The 22204-nt window shown below is 44.1% G+C and overlaps 1 protein-coding gene across 1 annotated transcript; it reads left to right on the top strand.

Annotated features, from left to right (window-relative positions):
* The first annotated feature begins 3514 nt into the window (after positions 1–3514).
* On the top strand, positions 3515–8669 carry zgc:56699 (uncharacterized protein LOC405758 homolog). Its single transcript, XM_066670501.1, has 8 exons — positions 3515–3615; positions 3837–3937; positions 5486–5595; positions 6894–7020; positions 7123–7206; positions 7304–7367; positions 7569–7639; positions 8241–8669. Coding segments are annotated over exons 1-8 (606 nt in total). The 5' UTR covers positions 3515–3568; the 3' UTR covers positions 8243–8669.
* Positions 8670–22204: the final 13535 nt, after the last annotated feature.

Below are 22204 nucleotides of genomic sequence, written 5' to 3' on the forward strand. Positions count from 1 at the left end.
AAAACAAACTGATCAAGATGAAATGAAAATACATTCTATAAAATGTGTGTTTCCCAAATTCACTCTCCGCAATCTGCTGCAAACCGCGACCCTGAAATGGAGAAGCGGAGAAGAAAATGAAATAAATCTGCTGCAATGATTTTTTCTTGTGTTTATAAAGTATTAAAATGTGGACCAGTTCTTATTCACTGAAACATATTCAATATCTTACCAAAAATGTTTTTTTTTAATTGTATTAGGGGCGGCACGGTGGTGCAGCAGGTAGTGTCACACATCTCCAGGGGCCTGGAGGTTGTGGGATCGATTCCTGCCCCGGGTTACTGTCTGTGAGGAGTGTGGTGTGTTCTCCCTGTGTCTGCGTGGGTTTCCACCGGGTGACTGTCTGTGAGGAGTGTGATGTGTTCTCCCTGTGTCTGCGTGGGTTTCCTCCGGGTGACTGTCTGTGTGGTGTGTTCTCCCTGTGTCTGTGTTGGTTTCCTCCAGGTGCTCCGGTTTCCTCTCACATTCCAAAAACACACGTTGGTAGGTGGACTGGCAACTCAAAAGTGTGTGTGTGTGTCTGTGTTGCCCTGTGAAGGACTGGCGCCCCCTCCAGGGTGTATTCCCACCTTGCGCCCAATGATTCCAGGTAGGCTCTGGACCCACCGCGACCCTGAACTGGATAAGTGCTTACAGATAATGAATGAATGAATAAATTGTATTATAATTGTTCATTTGTTGTATTTAAAGTACTATTAAATCATGATTTTAACATCGATATGTATTCATGAATTATTTTTATCTCAGTTGGACCAAAAATTAATATTAGTTAATTAATTGATTAATTTATGTATTCATTTAGAGATAGGAACCTTTGTAGCAGAAGCGAAAAAAGCAAGAAGGGTATCTCTACAGGCCGGAGGCAGCTCCAAATGAGCGCGGAAGAACATTTTAAGCACGACTCAATCACGTCGCTGGCTTTGAGATATGTAGTTGGCATAAAGGCTCTGGAGATGACCCAGAGGCTAAAGAACCCTTTTTATTTGTTTTTAAAAACAGGGCTGATATGGAGCTGTTTCTGAAAGCTTGTGTTGATGAGCAGGGTCTCAGGGTCAATGCGATGTCTGTGGTTACGACACGCCCCTCACCCCAGAATTTTTAAGGCATGTAAACTGGACTGTAGCTGGCCCCTCACCTCAATTCTTAATGCACAGATACTAGACTGCAGGGCACCTTATACACCACAGTTCAGACAGTGTGTATAGTTTGATACTTTTAGAAACCTAGGCTGTCTGTTTAACTGTGACGTCCTGCTTTGCGTAAAATGCCCTGCACAAAATAGGTATACTAGTTATTTTCTTTCTTCTAAAAAATTTCCATAACTAATGCAGCTCAGATTGCTCTATTTGAGCATTGTTTGGAAGTTTAAGAGAATGTCAGTGAGTTCTTTGGGACTTGATTATTGTGTATTCTGTAGTACAGCTGTGTGCCTGGTGACCATGTAATAACTGTTCTGTTTTCAGTGTTAATATTGTACCTTGTAAACAGTGAGTACATTATATGGAGTACATTTTCAGCATCATGTGACTTACAGACTTGTTTGTGATTGGCTTAATATGTGAAATTCTTGCAATAAATAAAGAGAATAACCATTTAACTGAGAACCACGTGTACTGAGAATGATAATGTTTGCTTACATATAGGCTACTACTCACTTCCTCACAAAAGACATGACAGTAAATATGGGTTCATCAGCACAGCCCAGTGCTGGGGTGCTATATATTCCTCGCCTGGCGTTAGGTTCATGTTTCTCTACTCCAGAGAATCCAGTTCTATTGTCAGTATTTCTCCACAGGGATTAGAGAGGCAGTGTGTGCACATTTGCACATCTGTGTTAGTAATGGGTGCAACTTAATGTAGAATACATTCATTACAATTTTGTCCTCAAATATTTGTACATATGGTGTATTTCTAAAATAAATTAAACTGAATAAATGAACTATTTAAAAATAGATTGATAGCCCTTCGGGTGGCACGGTGGTGAGGCAGGTAGTGTTGTGTTGCAGTCACACAGTTCCAGGGACCTGGAGGTTGTGGGTTTGAGCCACACTCCATGTGACTGTCTGTGAGGAGTTGGTAGGTGGATTGGCGACTCAGTGTGTGTGTATTTTGTGTGTGTGTGTGTCGACCTGTGAGGGACTGGTGTGTTTCTGCCTTGCACCCAGTGATTCCGGTTAGGCTTCGGCCTGGACCCACCGCGACCCTGAATTGGATAAGCAGTTTCAGACAAGACAGTCCTTTTACAAATTCACATGCACAATAAGAAGGTAATAATAAAGGGAGGCTTTCTGACAGTCTAAGCCAGTGTTATCCAATTATGATCCTATTCTATCTGTTCAAACAAACTGGATTCAACTAATTTTGTGAGTAGGGGGTTCCAGGACCTGGTTCTGATGCCAAATCAAAGGATGTGTGATCATCTGAACGCAAAGAGAATACATAATACTCTACAACAAGGGCATACTTCTATAAAGAATCGTTTAAAACTAGATGAAGTACAGTGAACTTCTCTGAATGTCTGTTTATATTCTTAGTTTTAAGTTGAGCCAAATTTCCTGAAAGATTGCACCACTATCTTGGAATTCATTCATTATCTGTAACCGCGGGTCCAGAGCCTACCTGGAATCATTGGGCGCAAGGCAGGAATACACCCTGGAGGGGGCGCCAGTCCTTCACAGGGCAACACAGACAGACGCCAGACAACGCCAGTCCACCTACCAAAGTGTTTTTGGACTGTGGGAGCACCGGGAGGAAACCCACGCGGACACAGGGAGAACACACCAACTCCTCACAGACAGTCACCCGGAGCGGGAATCGAACCCACAACCTCCAAGCCCCTGGAGCTGTGTGACTGCGACACCTACCTGCTGCGCCACCGTGCCTCTCCTCCCCCTACCCTACAGCTACAGGCAATGACTCTATTGTCATATGACTGAGTGCTCATAGTAGGTTTGCTGAATATTATGATAATTTGCAAATTATTAGCACCATTTCTCCCATGTCCATTAATGGAAAGAAGCTGTTCCAAAACAAATAATTTAGTCCTATAGTTCTGTAATCAAATTAAAATAATGATTGTAAACATGAGAGACCTAATGGATTTCATAAGTTTGCAGTTCACCCCATAATCAGATTACCACAAATATATAATTAAAATACCAGGAGTGATATGTATTTCGTTTTCACTGAAACCTAATATTTTAAACTATAACTAGTAGAGGGTGCCTAGTTCTCTTGGAGAGAAACTATGCCCTTTTTTCAAATCACAAAGGCTGCTTTTCCTACATTCGCCTTCCCACAAAACATAGGTCGCCCACTTGCTGGTTTCCGCCCACTTGCTGCGTACGCCCCTCCCACTTGCTGGCCTCCGGCCTGCAGAGATATGTAGTTGGAAAAAAGCCGCCAAAAGAAACACAGTGGGCGTGTCCTGAGTTGTAGCAAATTATCTGTCGGGTGACAGTTAATATACTGACGATATGTGGGCGGGGTTTATCTACGTGTGGCTCGGAGTGTATATTAGAACCGAAGAATGGCTTCTGTAGTTCAGGCCGCAGAAAGGACGCCAGGAGTTTACACGTAATAATTACAATACAAAACTGTTTACACACGAAATATAGCGTCATACACGTTTACTTTCAACATTTCTTCGACAAACAAACAAATGAAATATCCGTTTGAGCAGCAGCAGGACACTTTTCACGGTTGTGGAGTTGAATTAGAGAAAAAAAAAAAAAACCACGCGCATAGCGTTGACCTTGTATTTCCTGTCCTTCTGAATTTTCCTCTTGTTTTTATAGGTGGCAGCAGAAAATGTCCACCATAGGCTTCGGCACCAGTCTCGGCCCAGTTTCAGTGAACACAACCGGAGAGTCTGTCCGGGGCCAGAACCAAGAACCGGGTAAGAATCCTGAAGGTTTTCTGTTTGTCTAAACTGAGAAGTCCTGGGGAGCTATTCCCCAAAGCAGAGTTTCTTATTTTTAAGTTGAGAATTTAGGCTTCAAATCAAATGTGTTCAATAGGAATAGAGCAGAAAAACGTTCCTCATTCATGGGCTTAAGCCCTGTCTTGTCTCAGTTTCACCAGAAATCTTAACCCAAGTCAAATGGTTCCAACAGGAAAGGAGCTGAAGAACATTCCTTTTAGACAGAACTTAACTCTGGGCTTAAGTTATCTATAGCTAAACTCCTCAATCTAACTTTGTGTAATCCCACCATTTCTCAGTTTAGCCAAATAATCCTCCTATCTACATCACTGGTTCCCAACCCTGATCCTAGAGGCACCATGCTGTGCGTTCCCTTCTACAGCACACCTGGTTCAACTCATCAGCTAATCAAATCCTCAGAGTTGCAGTGGAAGTAATGGGGTTGTTACCAGACAAGGATTTAACATAGCTTTCTGAATTGTAACTTTCAACTGGAAGGAGAATATAGTACAGTACTAGGCTTAATCCCTCTCTGGGAAACAAGTCCACTATATCCAGGAAAGGGTCTGAGATGTAGATAACTTAGGACCATAGTTAAGTCCAGTAGGAAATGACCAGGCGGTAAGAGACATTTCTGTTAAACGTTTCCTCAACGTTTGTGTTTATTGGAGAAAACCTGTTTTGTGGTGTACTGGGTAGAATGTTTTTAGATGTGTTAATTCTGCAGATTGTGTAACAGTCTAGACTAAAAACCAAAGGCAGCCAACAACAAGGGCACAAAGCGAACTCAAAAGGGGAGTAACTGCAGTGGATCTGAGCAAAATGTAGATTTGCTCCAATATATTTGGTTAGGAGGATAAAAATCACTAATTCTGAATAGTGCAGTTTCTCATAAGTCTTTAAGTGTTTGAAGACAAACGTGTGTTGTTTTTCTATGCTTGAGACCCTGAGCATATCTCTGGAGTGTGTCTGAGCAGGCAGGAGGATGAGGACTGGAACAGCATGGTCCTCTATCTGTTCCTAAATTCTGCCCTTGCTGCGAATGTCGCAGATGATAAAACACAACTTTCTTGCCTCAGTGTTGAGCTCCTCCCCCTCTGACAATTCCCTCCAAGTCAAACACTAGGTACAGCAGGCCGTACTGGTCATATAGTAGTCATATTTAATCAGTATTTAGATGTTCTGGTTTAATGATGATATAAAATTTTGTAACCAAAAAAAAAGAAAAGTAATTAACCCCTTGTAATGTCTTTGTTCAGCAGCACTTACACTGGAAGCACTCCCCGACTTACACTGGAGGGAGAATTGACTCTGGTTCCTCTAGTTTATGGGTTTATTGAGACATTTTTACCTCTGATCTGAACTGTATTGGAAATGGCTACTTCCCCCCTCTGACTGCTCTCCAGCTTTGAGTCACCTTGGGTGTTGCTGCGTCTGCATTTTGTTCAAACCGGTGTTTATCACATCAAAATCAGCCTGCACTTTGCTGAAATGAGTCAGGTATTCTGTACGCATTTTTTGCAGTGAAACAGGATGATCCCAGCGATCCCAACAAGCTGCTGCAGTGTCCTTACGATAAAAACCACCAGATCCGGGCCTGTCGCTTCCCGTATCACTTGCTCAAGTGCAGAAAGGTTAGTGCTGCCGCTATGTGGTAAAGTCTGTCAAATATCAACTCTTTATTTCCCTTGTTGAAATCAGTTTGGAAGTGTATTAAAACCTTTAGACATGTCAGTGATATAACCACAGGGGGCAGATGCTTGTGGGGTGTCCTAGAGTGACCGGTCTTTAAGACTTTATTGTGCAACTCCACAAATGGTGAAGTGAATGGGATACGTGCCAGGATAATGTCACATGAAGACCTACCTTAAACCACTGGGACCAAGCAGTGTACACTATGCTGCATTAGACACACCAGATTAACTCATATCTAGTAAAGAGAAGCAGCTCCATGTTGTGCAACATGCCGAACTCGGCTTATGACAAAACATTTAATGATGGACTGTGTTGGTTTAGGCCGTGAGGCAACAGATTTGTCAGTAACGATACTTGAGCAGCACACATGATGAACTTAAATAGACGGCAGCCTCAACAAACCTAAAATAAAACTGTATTAGTAGATTAATAACATCTCACTGGCCATGAATGTGGCTCTATGGGCAGATATGGCGTTGGGCAATTCCACATTTTACAGTGATCACTCGTATTTCATAACACCTCACCAGTTATCTTGCTTTAGCATCACATGCACACACACAACTAGCAGCTGTTTATCTCTCTCTTATTCATGATTAAGCTCTTACATGGTTATAGTTTTCAGACAGGTCTTTCACATCCTGCAGCATTATTTCTTCTTTTTGTTTCTCTCTTAAATCTTTACTACACTAAAACATGGAGGATGGAGTGACATTTTTGGGGACAACCCAGCGTAAAGCAATTCGTGTTTTCATCTAAATTATTAGTGTTTAAATCTCGCCATTTTTCCTTGCTGCAACAAAGTCACAAATCTGGTGGTAAATCTTTTTTTAAATATAAATTAAGTGTATGTCCTACACCAGGGGTGCACAACTCCAGTCCTGGAGGGCCGGTATCCAGCAAACTTTGGTTATACCTCTGCTCACACACACCTGAGTCAACTCCATCTGTTAATTGCCAGGTTTAAGGGGTGTGTTTTAGCAGAGGAATCACCAAACTTTGCTGGATACCGGCCCTCCAGGACTGGAGTTGTGCACCCCTGCCCTACACTCAAAGCTAATTGAATTGACGCTGGTTGTGATACGATAAAATATTTAAAAATATTTCTTGTATTTTAGTAGTTTAACAGACTAAAATGGCCACTAAGTGATTGAAGCAGGTGTCATTTACATCTGATACTGTTGGCTTGGGTGTCCATTTTATTTTATTGTATTTATTAATACTTGTAATCTTTCAGAATCATCCCAAACTAGCGAGTGAACTGAAGACTTGTCCCTTCAATGCAAAACACCTCATGCCCAAACATGAGCTCGCTCACCATATTCAAAACTGCGAAGATAGACGCTCTATCAGTATTGAGGAGGGTAAGACTCGTCCCACTCGTTTTAGAAAGTGTCAGTGTTTGACTGCTACATCTCTGTGTTTATGGGTTTATTTACCTCCATTGGTATCACGCCATTTTGTAGATGGAAACTCTATGATGCAGCGGAAATTTCATGTCCCAGTCAGTACTTGGACAAACCCTGTGAGTGAGGAGGACTGGGATAAAGGTCAGTGTCCCGTGGTCTCACTTGTGATTATTCGATTAAAGGTGATTCACATGCGCTTGGGGGTTTTCAATCGGTCGTGGTGTGTTTTTTGTTGCAGAGGCTGATGACAATGCAGACACATTTGTATGGGGTGTATCCACTAATCGGCTCACCGAAAATAAGTGAGTCGGGTTCTGTGAGAAAACTAGACGATACTTGGTCCAAAATATGATGTTTGTATAGTTCTATAGCAGTTGGTAGACACCGGATATACACCGCATTGGTTTATAGCTGTGTTAATGATTAAGACTGAACTGTGCATGTTTTTCTTTTTGGTAAATATTTGGTGTGTCACAGCTTGGTCTTAATATCTTTCTTCACAGACCTGAACCAACAACCACTATCAGTTTGACCCCAGGGCTTCGCGCGCCTCGAACCCTACCTTGGAAGCTCTGTGAGTTCATAACAATCTTTAATAAGGTTCAAAATATTGTTATTCCAGGCCCTGTCTCACTTAGCAGAAATCTTCATTTCAGCACATTAAAGTTGCAGCATGCAGTTCTACAATTAGGCTCTGTCTGCATGCTTCGTTAGCCGCCCTTTCACTCTTAGGACCCCACAGGACCACCAAAGAATGGTAATATTTGATTGGTGGATCCTTATCAGTGCGCCAGTGGCATGGTTGTAATGTGTTCCACTGGGACGTATGGCTCACACAGCAGTGTCTTAGTGGCCATAGTGTGGTTTAAAAACTCCAACAGCACTGCTGTGACTGATCCACGCAGACCAGCACAATGCACACTATCACCATGCCGCTGTTAAGCTAACATGCTAACTTGCCTTTGGTTCATCGAAAATAAGACTGACGCTGTCAGTGACTGGTCTGTTCAACACTGCTTTGAGACAGGCCTCAGTGTATTTCTGTTCATAAAAGTGCTGCACGTTGAGGTGCACTAGAGGGCAGCACTGGTGTTGATTTGAAGACATCTGCATTTAACATGTGTTTTGGCAAGCGTTTATCATATTATTCATAGCATTCTCTGATCTTTTAACAGGAATCCCACCTCGTCTCTTGGTGAGCTGTGTTCACTCATTGGAAGCGACTGAAGATTTCTTATTAGTAAAGTTTTAATCTCACTTTGCATGCTTGTGACTACACTTCTGTTTTGTAACTGACTTTCTTTTAAATAATGCTGTTTGATGTGAGTATTTGTTCTGTTTTAACTCTTCAAACTCATTTCTAATCCTGACGACTACTTCATTTCCTAATCTTGGTTCTAAGTCTTGAACTGAAACTAAACCAGTGTGGAGCTATTTCCTTCTTTCACTTCCCAATATTTTTGCTCTGTATTATTGAGACAACAGACCAGAGAGAATTAGTTTTTGTGCAAACAGTGCAGACTTTCTGTGGTTTAATGGTGCTTTAAGATCGATTTGCAAAGAAATGCCCTCTGTGTTGGAATCATTTTATTTTATTAAACGGGTAATATTTGATGCTTTGTCTGAGTTTGAATTCAGAATGTAGTGTGATTCATATAAATTTGCACAGAATTACTCATCGATCAGTTTTAATATTATCACCCTCACTTACTATACAGGAGAACTGTGTAGTTCTGCAACTGACTAGTCTATTGGTTGCTCTGCATACTTTTATTAGCACAGTTTCAACCTGTTCTTTAGCAGTCAAAGGTCAGGACCCCCCAAAGGTGGTGTTACTCTGTACTGGTATGAGTGGATCAGACACACAAATACTGCTGGAGTATTTAGCCTCATATAATACCTCTACGATCAGAACCACCTCAGAGCAGGGATAATTTGTGTGGTAGGTCATTTTCAGCGCTGCAGTCATACCTGAAGTGGTTGTGGTGTTAGTTGCGTTGGTATGACTCGGTCAGACAAAGTCTTACCTACTTGGTCCCCCTTGTAGATATCAAGTCAGAGACAGTAGCTCATCTGTTGCGGCACAGTACTCCATCAGTGGTCACAGGATGCCGTTGGCTCGATCCATGACGCAGCTAACGCATCACTAATAAGCTGTATATGGAAATATCAGCTTTGTGGTCTCTCTGTGGGAAGTAGAGCAGCGTGGTTGGTGTTTCTAATAAAATGACCTGTGACCCAAATTTGTGTCTTTTGCTCCCTGCTTGAGGAGAATATTCTTGTCCCTTTCACTGTCGCGCTTTCAGACTTGGGCCATTGCCAGGGAAGGCCTCAGTAAAGCCCACATCACTGTCAATATGAATTGAGCATGAGTTAGTGTGGCACAGCTAGGGGTCAGCCCCCGTCTCCTTGTCTCCTCTGCCTCGTTTAACCCACACGGACAGCTGCCCACACCAGCTGGACCCTGCTGGCCGCTCTAACAACGCGTTTCAGCAAGTGTGTGTGTGTGTGTGTCTTGGCAACATTTGGCATTCTTGAACTCGGTCAGTTGAACCCTCGTTGGAAATCAGTCTTTAAATTTACAGCATATTTACACAAGGTGAATTCTATGAACGTAGATGTTTCTGCTCGTTACAGCAAAGCAGTTTAAAATTTTAAAATACAGTTCTGTATTGTTGCTTTTGATGTGACCAAATAGATTTTAAAAATAAGTAGCGTAGTTCTTTATTGTACCATTTATTGTGGTTTAAGTAACAAACGACACTGTATGCAATGTTTTAAACATTCTCGCCCCACTCTCTGGATCATGAACTGGTTAATTCAGGGACTGCAAATACATAGCTATATATAACAGTTAAATTACTAAAATATTCCACACATTTACAGTGACTCTTGACCACATCAGGCTCTTGGGGTTTCTATTTGAAGAGAAATGTCTTTATCTGCTGCAACATCGTGCCCTGTAGGAAAGCTCCACTGAGCTGGTGTTTTTGTCATTTCAGACCGTTACAGCTTCGCAGCAGGGGCCAGGGATAAACAGCTTAAAACCATGCAAAACTGCTTTATCAAACCTATGACCCATCTACATTTAGATTAGTATCATCTTAGAACCGTAAGATAGGAGGTGTCAGCAGTGCAGAGCCGTGTGGTAAATGTAGGCCCTTGTTTAGATTTTCTGAGGACTGTGAGATTATTCAGATTAGACACAGTGTGACTGTTGTGGCTGTGTATTAATTTTATGCCCAAAATAAACACAACCAGGAATGTTTCGTCAGATCAAAGCTGATGTCTTTGTCAGGTTAGTTTCTGGTCATATCTCATAGTTCATGATCGTCATCATCAAATGTCTTCTGCCTACATCTAACATAAAAGTAAATGTACTAATTGGCAGAGGAGTGTAATTAATAAAAGTATATGTATGTTTTAAATATGGCAGGAAAGTTGAATTCAATTCACTACTTAATGGCAGTTAAGTGACTAACTTTGAAAGCTGTAGTAATCTAACATAAGCTTTAAAGCTAAGGCAGTGTTTAAAAGTCCAGTTGTGTTCCCTAAAGGTACGTTACATTCACCTCTAATTCTGGAGAAGAGAATGTTTCTAATCTTTCTTTAGAGACCTGGGTAAAATAAAAGAACACAGTGTAACTCCTGAGGCCTCATTTATAAAAATGTGCATACAAACAACTGAAAGCAGTTTTCTCTTTATAAATCAGTCTTCTTCGAAACGTGTCCAGGTGAACCAGCCTCATGTCCCTCACCTGTACCTATAAATGTTCAATGCGTATATCATCAGAACATTTTGCTATCTGGGGACTTTAAGGGCATGTAAAAAGATGTTATTTCAAGTGGTTTTAGAGCGTTCCTAATGGTCCAATGCTCTGTTCAAATGAAGTAGTAAACTATAAATCCACAAAAAAATGGAGGCCTTTTTTGGGGGGGATTTTGAAGTTGTAAAAATAGTACCTAGTGTTCTTTAATTGTTTTATTTTCTGTTTGTGTATATTTTTATGGAAGCTTCTGGACCCCACTAATTTCCTCTGGGAATTTTTAAAAATACTATTAAAAGTTAGTAATTCTTTTTGAAACGCCACCATATCTCAGATGATAAAACCTTCTTGGAGAATTGACTCCATGTCCAAGAACTGAGGTTGGTCTGAGGACACAGTGTTAGAGAAGTGTTTTGTAAAGCATTAATTTAAATCACTGATTCTCCTGATTATATATTCTGAACTGCAGGGGTAGAGGAGCTCCTGAAGGTTCTTCAAATCTCAGTGGAGTTCAGGTTGACAGTGGTGTAAGAGCCTGTGGGGGGCTGTTTCCATTGACCTTTCCAAAAAGAATTTCTTAAGTGCTGCTAAACCATGCTTTATTTGCTGGTTATAACACAAGCTTGTTATGCCTAAATGTGTATGGACAGCTCATCCAACAGCTTCTGGGAAGGCTTCACACTTGATGTTTTAAGTAAATAATAAATGTATAAATCTGAGCCTTTGTGTGGCATGTAGTAGGAGCGCTTTAGTGAAAGTCTGGTTGGATGAATGGCACTTTCAAGAAGCCAAATTCCTTTGCAGAAAGCAGTTCAGAGTGTTGCGCATCCCTGTGGCCCATGCTGAGTATTAATGTATCTAAATGAACTCATAAGAAATATGTAGAAACATTTGGATGTATAATGTAAGCTGCCAGATCAAAACCACTAAGCTGAAATGAGCAACATCGATTATCTGGCTATGCCACCTGTCAAGTGCTGGGATATATTAGGCAACAACGAAGGACAACTGGGGAACCAGCGGCAGGCTTGTGGGCGCCCAGGTCTTATTGTTGTCTAAGAGAATAGTGGTCAGGATTGGCATGCAGCCCTACTCAAAGCAGACTGTGATGCACTGCGTTCAGAAACCTTTCCATCAGAGCCAGCCTTTACTTTTTCAGGAGTTATTGCTGAAATATTTTTTACTGTGGGATCAGACCAGACGGCCTAGACTTCCGTCCCTTCATGCATGAATATGTCACCCACTCATATTCACCTGGTCCTTCTTTGAACCACTTTTGCTGAATAATAACCTCCATTTTGGAGCTGCATGGAACAAAACTCTTTGATCCTGTTTCAAGACAATGGCCACGTTCCAGATAGAGCCTAAAAGATAGGCCCCCTCACACATTACTTGCTGGGTATTCAGATAAGTGTGTCCTGTGGCTTTTGACTCCCCCTGTGTGTTTGTAATTTATTTATTTATTTATTTATTGGGGAAACCCACGCAGACAGAGGAAGAACACACCACACTCCTCACAGACAGTCACCCGGAGGAAACCCACACAGACACAGGGAGAACACACCAACTCCTCACAGACAGTCACCCGGTGGAAACCCACACAGACACAGGGAGAACACACCACACTCCTCACAGACAGTCACCCGGAGGAAACCCACGCAGACACAGGGAGAACACACCACACTCCTCACAGATAGTCACCCAGAGGAAACCCACGCAGACACAGGGAGAACGCACCACACTCCTCACAGATAGTCACCCAGAGGAAACCCACGCAGACACAGGGAGAACGCACCACACTCCTCACAGATAGTCACCCAGAGGAAACCCACGCAGACGTATAAAATTTGCTATTTTATATCGTCCAAAGCGGAAATCAATGGCCTTAACAGCTAAAGGTTCCCAGAATGGTGGTCACTTATCTCATGTGCCACCGTTAACCTGCCTCCAACAGCCCTTACAGCTGCGCTAACTTTTCATGGGGGGAAAAGAATGGGAGTCTATTATTGTAATATTCTGCCTGAAGCTCAGGCTGTCTATTCCCATCGCTGTCTCGTTATGCAATATTTTGTCTGTTGTACAAACACTGGGGATGTGCCACAGTGAGGCTGTGCTTCGAATGCCTTTCGCTGTCAATCATGTTTTAGAAGCGGTGGGCCGGACAGAAAAGGAGAAATGGGGGGTGATCTGTCGCTTTCTGTTCCTCGCACATCATTGGAGCCAGGGGACGTCTTGTTCCACTCCTGATGGAGAGGTGCTGCGACTGTTTCTCCCAAATGCACCTAAAAATTCAGGCTCAGGGACAGGAGCCTTCTGTCCGGGCTCATGGGAAAGGAGAGTTGGAGAGTCAGGGGACTGGACGGGGATTAAAAAAAAACACCCAGACATCCCCAAAAGACAGCAAACTCAAAAACAACTGCATTAAGCAGCTTGAGTTAATTAGGGCAAGGATAAATGAATGAGTCCAGTCACTGGACACAGTGGTGCCTCTTGTCCATCGCTGTGGAACCTCACATATGAAAAGTGTGGTAGTGAAGATCCATTAGCCATTGTTCATTGGTGTAACCGCACACTGTTACTGAATGGTATTAAATTACAAATAATATAAATCAACAGGAGCCACTATGTCGATCTTTCTGCTGCCCTTCGGGTCATTGGTCGCTCTAACTGAATAACAAACTAGCTTTCTCTATTATTGATTGTGAAAAAGGGCATGGAAATTGAAGGTGAATCATATTTTGAAGTAAGTTGTTTGTCAGCACAAATTTAACTCAATAAAAATGGCACAATGCTTGTAGCTCTATTTAAATGAAATTTCTGCTTGTTTGCAACAGTCTTCTTCTAAACTGTGGAGAAAAAAAACTCTGAAATCTACAAACGGTCCTCCTCCTGATTACACTCATGCACAGACCTGAGGTCAATGAGGCTGGGAAGGTCTAACTGCCCCCAACACACAAACACACACACACACACAAACACAATTGGGTATTATTTAACTTATCAATAAAGAAGCAGTCACACAGCTCCAGGGACCTGGAGGCTGTGGGTTCGGTTCCCGCTCCGGGTGACTCTGTGAGGAGTGTGGTGTGTTCTCTCTGTGTCTGTGTGGGTTTCCTCCGGGTGACTGTCTGTGAGGAGTGTGGTGTGTTCTCTCTGTGTCTGCGTGGGTTTCCTCCGGGTGACTGTGAGGAGTGTGGTGTGTTCTCCCTGTGTCTATGTGGGTTTCCTCCGGGTGACTGTCTGTGAGGAGTGTGGTGTGTTCTCCCCGTGTCTGCGTGGGTTTCCTCCGGGTGACTGTCTGTGAGGAGTGTGGTGTGTTCTCTCTGTGTCTGCGTGGGTTTCCTCCGGGTGACTGTCTGTGAGGAGTGTGGTGTGTTCTCCCTGTGTCTGCGTGGGTTTCCTCCGGGTGACTGTCTGTGAGGAGTGTGGTGTGTTCTCTCTGTGTCTGCATGGGTTTCCTCCGGGTGACTGTGAGGAGTGTGGTGTGTTCTCCCTGTGTCTGGGTGGGTTTCCTCCGGGTGACTGTCTGTGAGGAGTGTGGTGTGCTCTCTGTGTCTGCGTGGGTTTCCTCCGGGTGACTGTCTGTGAGGAGTGTTCTCCTTGTGTCTGCGTGGGTTTCCTCCGGGTACTCCGGTTTCCTCCCACAGTCCAAAAACACACGTTGGCAGGTGGATTGGAGACTCAGAAGTGTCCATAGGTGTGAATGTGTGTGTGTGTCTGTGTTGCCCTGTGAAGGACTGGCGCCCCCTTCAGGGTGTATTCCTGCCTTGCGCCCAATGATTCCAGGTAGGCTCTGGACCCACCACAACCCTGAACTGGATAAGGGTTACAGATAATGAATGAATGAATGTTAATGACAAATGTATTTCTAGGAGCTGTAAAATGGTGGATTTTGTTCTTTGCTGAATGTGTCTTACACAAACTCATCTGTGTGCACATCAGCGCTTCACAAATGTCATGCATGACTAAGAACTTTTTAAAGAAATGGATCTCACTGTGTTTGTGCTGCTGTGTGAAGTTTTCATGCGATGACAAGTTCACAGAAACGTAACCTCAAGCTGCCTCTCCAAGTAGATTGACCTTAACAAAAAAAAGCTATGATTTATGGGGGAAAAAATCTGCACAGAAGAGTTTCCTTATTCTCAGAAGCTGCTCCTACTTTTCTCCATTTGTAATTCTTGCAGCATGTACTACAGGGGGCCAGAAACCACATTACTGCTAACACCTCTATTACATTTGAGCTAAATTGACTGCATTTGGAGTAAAATAAGGCAACAACAACTGTGATTATTGTGATTTTATCACGTTTATCAGGCACTGAACCATGGCTACTGAAGCATAAATGTCAAAACTCATTCAAAATCTACAGAGAAAAAAAGAAAAATTAATTAACCATCATAAGGACTGGCGCCCCCTCCAGGGTGTATTCCCGCCTTGCGCCCAATGATTCCAGGTAGGCTCTGGACCCACCGCGACCCTGAATTGGATAAGCGGTTACAGATAATGAATGAATGAATGAATTAACCATCATAAGCATTTCTGCTAGCATCCCTAATGCTAATCTATCACAGAATATGACTGATAATGATAATGATATTTGGCTAGCATTTGGTTGTGGCTGTTCCAGCTGCAGTTTAACAGTGAGTGTTTCACACTCTTATTGGTATATGTCTGTTTCTGTTTCCCATTTCTATAATCAAACCGCTCATGTTTACCACCACATGTTTGGTAGGTGGATTGGCTGTATGAATTTGTCCACTGATGTGAGATTCTTCAGGGTGTCAGGCACCTGTTGCCCCTTAATGTGGCCAATAACTGCCTTCTATTGCAAGAAAAGTAAGTTTACTGTCTTGGAAACTGACCAGTCATGAGTCTGCTATTTTCATGTCGGACCAGTACCCAGGCCTTTTCTCAGTTCTTACGTTTTCATGTTCTTCCTGGACGTCCTCTTCCACTGCCTTTCATTCCAATCGTCAACAGCACAAACTGCAAGAGTGGTTCAAGCACCTGGATGTTGTCCTTGCTTTGCCAAAAATAACGAGGATGCATCAATTCATGTCTTGAAAATGAACATTAGCTGAAAACACAGAAGTGTGTACATGCTGGTGCACAGAGAGCCAATCAGAATGGAACATGGCAGTGAGGCCAGATTAGTGCACCGAAAGTTTTAGAGACTCCACCTACTTGTGGGCGGAGGGTCTGTGGCAAAGACGAGTGATGCTCTGTAATGCACTGGACCCATTGGTATTTAGCCCTGCCTTTCTTCCTTTGCCTTCATCACTCAGAATTTTCTGATCTTCTTCCAAGGAGGAGTAGTAAGACTATTCAATATAAATCACTGATGATGACAACCAGTGACTGAATTTCGTTGTTAAACGAGGAACTGAAAAACACATTTTATTTCCAGACTAAGCTAGATATGACTTTGGAAAAGCTGGCTGACCCATTTCATTTTCAGTGTCTTGTGAGCAGATTGACAATGGAGGATGGTGTGATTTAAAGGAAGCAGCTTTGTTTCTGTGAAAGATAAACAGGTGGACGAGTCTTTTTGGGGCCGTGTCCGCTGAGGCGTGTCGGCAGACTCTTGGTTTTGTTTAACATCTGTTAGCACTGCATAAAAATACTGATCACTTATGGGACTTCAAGCTGTCAGATACTGTTGCAATGAGGCAGTTTTATTACCACTGGAAGACTGAGGCTATTTTCTCTTCCATTATAATTATACACATTTACAGTTTACATGTGTAGGGGTGTACATGTTAGTGCACTCTAAATAGAGCCGCCAAAATGATTCTTTTCATTTCCTTAAAACACAGACATTTAATTGTGCACACACAGTTTGTGAAATCTTCGTAGCCGAACATGAATTCACATGGGATGCTGTCTATGAACCTGAGGTCATCATGCTCATTGCCAAGTGTGATCCAGAGGGGTGTAAATCTACATGGCGTTTGGCTATGAAGCAGTATTTTGGTGTTTGTGATCCCATGGTTGGCATCAAATCTGCGATGCTTTATTCCGGCATTTACTATAGAGCCTTCCCAGTAACGATGAAGCTGTTACTGCAGTAGAGTGACAAATTAGATAAATGGTTATTAAATTAATTCATAGTTATAAATAAAGTAGTTCACTATTTAACTGACAAAATTGGTAGTATTTTATAAATATAAACACATTTAGAATTTGACACTTGCAACACACTCCAAACATGTCTGGACACTGGCATGGATACTGCTTACTTTTATTGTACATTCATTCATTTTCTGTAAGCCTTATCCAGTTCAGGGTCGTGGTGGGTTCAGAGACTACCTGGAATCATTGAGCGCAAGGCAGGAATACACCCTGGAGGGGGCGCCAGTCCTTTTACAGGGCAACACGCACACACACCTACGGACACTTTTTAGTCGCCAGTCCACCTACTAATATATGTTTCTGGACTGTGGGAGGATACTGGTGCACCCGGAGGAAACCTACGCGGACACAGGGAGAACACACAACACTCCTCACAGACAGTCACCCGGAGGAAACCCACACAGACACAGGGAGAACGCACCACACTCCTCACAGACAGGCACCCGGAGGAAACCCATGCAGACACAGGGAGAACACACCACACTCCTCACAGACAGTCACCCGGAGGAAACCCACGCAGACACAGGGAGAACACACCACACTCCTCACAGACAGTCACCCGGAGGAAACCCACACAGACACAGGGAGAACACACCACACTACTCACAGACAGTCACCCGGAGGAAACCCAAACAGACACAGGGAGAACACACCACACTCCTCACAGACAGTCACCCGGAGGAAACCCACACAGACACAGGGAGAACACACCACACTCCTCTCAGATAGTCACCCAGAGGAAACCCACGCAGACACAGGCAGAACACACCACACTCCTCACAGTCAGTCACCCGGAGGAAACCCACACAGACACAGGGAGAACACACCACACTCCTCACAGACAGTCACCCGGAGGAAACCCAAACAGACACAGGGAGAACACACCACACTCCTCACAGACAGTCACCCGGAGGAAACCCACACAGACACAGGGAGAACACACCACACTCCTCTCAGATAGTCACCCAGAGGAAACCCACGCAGACACAGGGAGAACGCACCACACTCCTCTCAGGTAGTCACCCGGAGGAAACCCACGCAGACACAGGGAGAACGCACCACACTCCTCACAGACAGTCACCCGGAGGAAACCCACACAGACACAGGGAGAACACACCACACTCCTCTCAGATAGTCACCCGGAGAAAACCCACGCAGACACAGGGAGAACACACCACACTCCTCACAGACAGTCACCCGGAGGAAACCCACGCAGACACAGGGAGAACACACCACACTCCTCACAGACAGTCACCCGGAGGAAACCCACACAGACACAGGGAGAACACACCACACTACTCACAGACAGTCACCCGGAGGAAACCCAAACAGACACAGGGAGAACACACCACACTCCTCACAGACAGTCACCCGGAGGAAACCCACACAGACACAGGGAGAACACACCACACTCCTCTCAGATAGTCACCCAGAGGAAACCCACGCAGACACAGGCAGAACACACCACACTCCTCACAGACAGTCACCCGGAGGAAACCCACACAGACACAGGGAGAACACACCACACTCCTCACAGACAGTCACCCGGAGGAAACCCAAACAGACACAGGGAGAACACACCACACTCCTCACAGACAGTCACCCGGAGGAAACCCACACAGACACAGGGAGAACACACCACACTCCTCTCAGATAGTCACCCAGAGGAAACCCACGCAGACACAGGGAGAACACACCACACTCCTCTCAGATAGTCACCCGGAGGAAACCCACGCAGACACAGGGAGAACGCACCACACTCCTCTCAGGTAGTCACCCGGAGGAAACCCACGCAGACACAGGGAGAACGCACCACACTCCTCACAGACAGTCACCCGGAGGAAACCCACACAGACACAGGGAGAACACACCACACTCCTCTCAGATAGTCACCCGGAGAAAACCCACGCAGACACAGGGAGAACACACCACACTCCTCACAGACAGTCACCCGGAGGAAACCCACGCAGACACAGGGAGAACACACCACACTCCTCACAGACAGTCACCCGGAGGAAACCCACACAGACACAGGGAGAACACACCACACTACTCACAGACAGTCACCCGGAGGAAACCCAAACAGACACAGGGAGAACACACCACACTCCTCACAGACAGTCACCCGGAGGAAACCCACACAGACACAGGGAGAACACACCACACTCCTCTCAGATAGTCACCCAGAGGAAACCCACGCAGACACAGGCAGAACACACCACACTCCTCACAGACAGTCACCCGGAGGAAACCCACACAGACACAGGGAGAACACACCACACTCCTCACAGACAGTCACCCGGAGGAAACCCAAACAGACACAGGGAGAACACACCACACTCCTCACAGACAGTCACCCGGAGGAAACCCACACAGACACAGGGAGAACACACCACACTCCTCTCAGATAGTCACCCAGAGGAAACCCACGCAGACACAGGGAGAACACACCAACTCCTCACAGACAGTCACCCGGAGGAAACCCACGCAGACACAGGGAGAACACACCACACTCCTCACAGACAGTCACCTGGAGGAAACCCACGCAGACACAGGGAGAACACACCACACTCCTCACAGACAGTCACCCGGAGGAAACCCACACAGACACAGGGAGAACACACCACACTCCTCTCAGATAGTCACCCAGAGGAAACCCACGCAGACACAGGCAGAACACACCACACTCCTCACAGACAGTCACCCGGAGGAAACCCACACAGACACAGGGAGAACACACCACACTCCTCACAGACAGTCACCCGGAGGAAACCCAAACAGACACAGGGAGAACACACCACACTCCTCACAGACAGTCACCCGGAGGAAACCCACACAGACACAGGGAGAACACACCACACTCCTCTCAGATAGTCACCCAGAGGAAACCCACGCAGACACAGGGAGAACACACCACACTCCTCTCAGATAGTCACCCGGAGGAAACCCACGCAGACACAGGGAGAACACACCACACTACTCACATACAGTCACCCAGAGGAAACCCACGCAGACACAGGGAGAACACACCAACTCCTAAGCAACTGACACAAACAGTAATTACATGGTTTAATTATTTGAGAATTATGCTAATACAAGACTTCAGCAGTATAAAGACTGAGCAGTATATGGTTGCTTTTGCCTGATATTTGTATCACTTTGACATGACAATTTCTTATGCAGTGTCATCTTAGGGCTCAAAGGTCAAGTTCATTCAATATTCGTGTCCAACCTTATCATAAATGGTCCAGTCTTACCATACATCGCAGTCTTTTTTTCTATTCTATTTCTGACTTTTTATATTCACCTGCTCACAGTGTAATGCTTCAGAACAGTGTCACATGAGTTTTCTGAAACTTCAGAGTGTTCTGAATTTCAGAATCTGGGCCATATATATATATATATATATATATATATATATATATATATATAAGAAACTTATTGATTTATTATGTAAGACGTATTGTTCTGTTTGGACGGGGACGTCCATGTGAGTCTACTTTTAGTTGTAGCTGTCATTGTAGCATTTATGGCTGAGACCTGTGTATATGTGTGGTTTGTTTTTCTTCCACTGACATTTCCCCTGTTGTAGTGCCTTTCTGCTGCACTGTCAGCTCCTAATACCACATCAGTCCTGATCCCCACACTGCTGCCTGACAGCCTCCACCACCGGGACTGACCTTTCTCTCCATCTCTCTGCTCTCTCTCTCTCTCTCTCTCTGTTTCTTTCTTTCTTTAGCGGTAAAGCTGTCGCCGCATCAATCATTCAGTAACGGCTCAGTGGGGAAGGCCCAGGTCGTAGTGGCGCGGTGCTGGACTTCTGGGAGTACTGCCCCTTTCACGTTCCATCTTGATTATTGTTCTATTGTCAAACACACAAAAACACTGGTTTTTTTTTCCCCCTCTTGGAAAAAAAAAAGACATTTCTGTCTCCATTGACATTTGATATTTTTAGACCTAGACTGGATTTACAGAGATATGCAGTGGTTGAATTGAAAAAGGGGGGTGGTGGAGTGGGTGGGTCGAGGGGGGTTGGTGAGTTCAGGGCCAAGATTAAGCAGCTATACTTACTATATGTCCATAAGCTTGTACACACCTGCTCGTCTACATTCTTCTGAAATGAAGGGTCTTGACAGGGAGACATAGTAACAGCTCCTCAATTGGGAAGGCATTACACTAAATGATGGGTCATTGTTGTGAGGTTTTGATCACAACCACTTGAGCAATAGTTAGGTCCCACATTGCTGTTTGATTGATTAGTTTTAGACTACAAACCCCACTCTAACTCATACCGGAGGTGCTGGGTGGTGCTCCTCTTTCCATACGATTCAGTTCCACTGCTCCACAGACCAATGCTGGGGGATTTATACAGTTGGCACTGGGCTTGCTGAAGATAGAAGAATGGAAAAGGTATTTGGTGAAGTTTATCGTTCGTTTGTATTGAGTAATGGCAGGTCTATCAACCACTTCATAGTGACCCTCAAGGTCATGATTCAAACACTGTAGACATCTTCTATCTGATCTATCCAAATCCTCATCAGATTATCCCTTATTCAAAGATGGGATACACTTATACGTTGTACTGTCGTGATGGTGATTATGACAGCTACAGCCATGTTCGTACACGAGGATGGCTATTTATGGTTTATTTAGCCCAGGATTCAGGTCAGTCATATAGCAAGAGCCTCTAATCTCTAATTTAGATTATTGACCTCTGCTCTGCATTAAATACATCTCCAATACCATCTGCTTCAGTCTCTGATTAAAGGCACGTTTCTTTTCTTGTCACATGTTCGACCATTAGTTGCTCAGCCCTGCCTCGAAAGACTGGCATCTGGGATGTCTGAGTTCGGATAAAAGTTTCCAAAATATGTCCAGCAAATATGTAACCACATGTAGTGTGTAACTGAGAGGATAATGGTAAAGTAGTACTGATTATTAGAGGGGATTATGGTATATTAGATAGGGTTCTTCTGTCCAGGGAAGAGCCCCATTTGTGCACTTTATTTTTAAAGAGTGTAAACCAATGGTGAGGGTTTTTTTTAAACACACACTTTATCTACAAAGTTACTTTGTAGCTGGCTGTTTTTTTAACATTTAAAGGAAGATCCAGTGTTGTCATCCGTCACAGAACTGATTACCCACTAAACGTTTAGCCGTTGATTCAACGTTGAAATAACGTAATGACTGCCGTCTAATCAACGTTCTCTTAAGGTTGAAAATGAAAGTTGAAAACACAG

The sequence above is a fragment of the Hoplias malabaricus genome, chromosome 5 (assembly GCF_029633855.1).
Source record: "Hoplias malabaricus isolate fHopMal1 chromosome 5, fHopMal1.hap1, whole genome shotgun sequence".
NCBI lineage: Eukaryota > Metazoa > Chordata > Actinopteri > Characiformes > Erythrinidae > Hoplias > Hoplias malabaricus.

Coding starts and splice junctions, on each gene's coding strand:
- zgc:56699 (XM_066670501.1), top strand. CDS start 3,569: ATGGCTTCTGTAGTTCAGGCCGCAGAAAGGACGCCAGGAGTTTACAC. Junction 3,616..3,836: donor AGGACGCCAGGAGTTTACAC/GTAATAATTACA, acceptor TTGTTTTTATAG/GTGGCAGCAGAAAATGTCCA. Junction 7,368..7,568: donor AATCGGCTCACCGAAAATAA/GTGAGTCGGGTT, acceptor CTTTCTTCACAG/ACCTGAACCAACAACCACTA.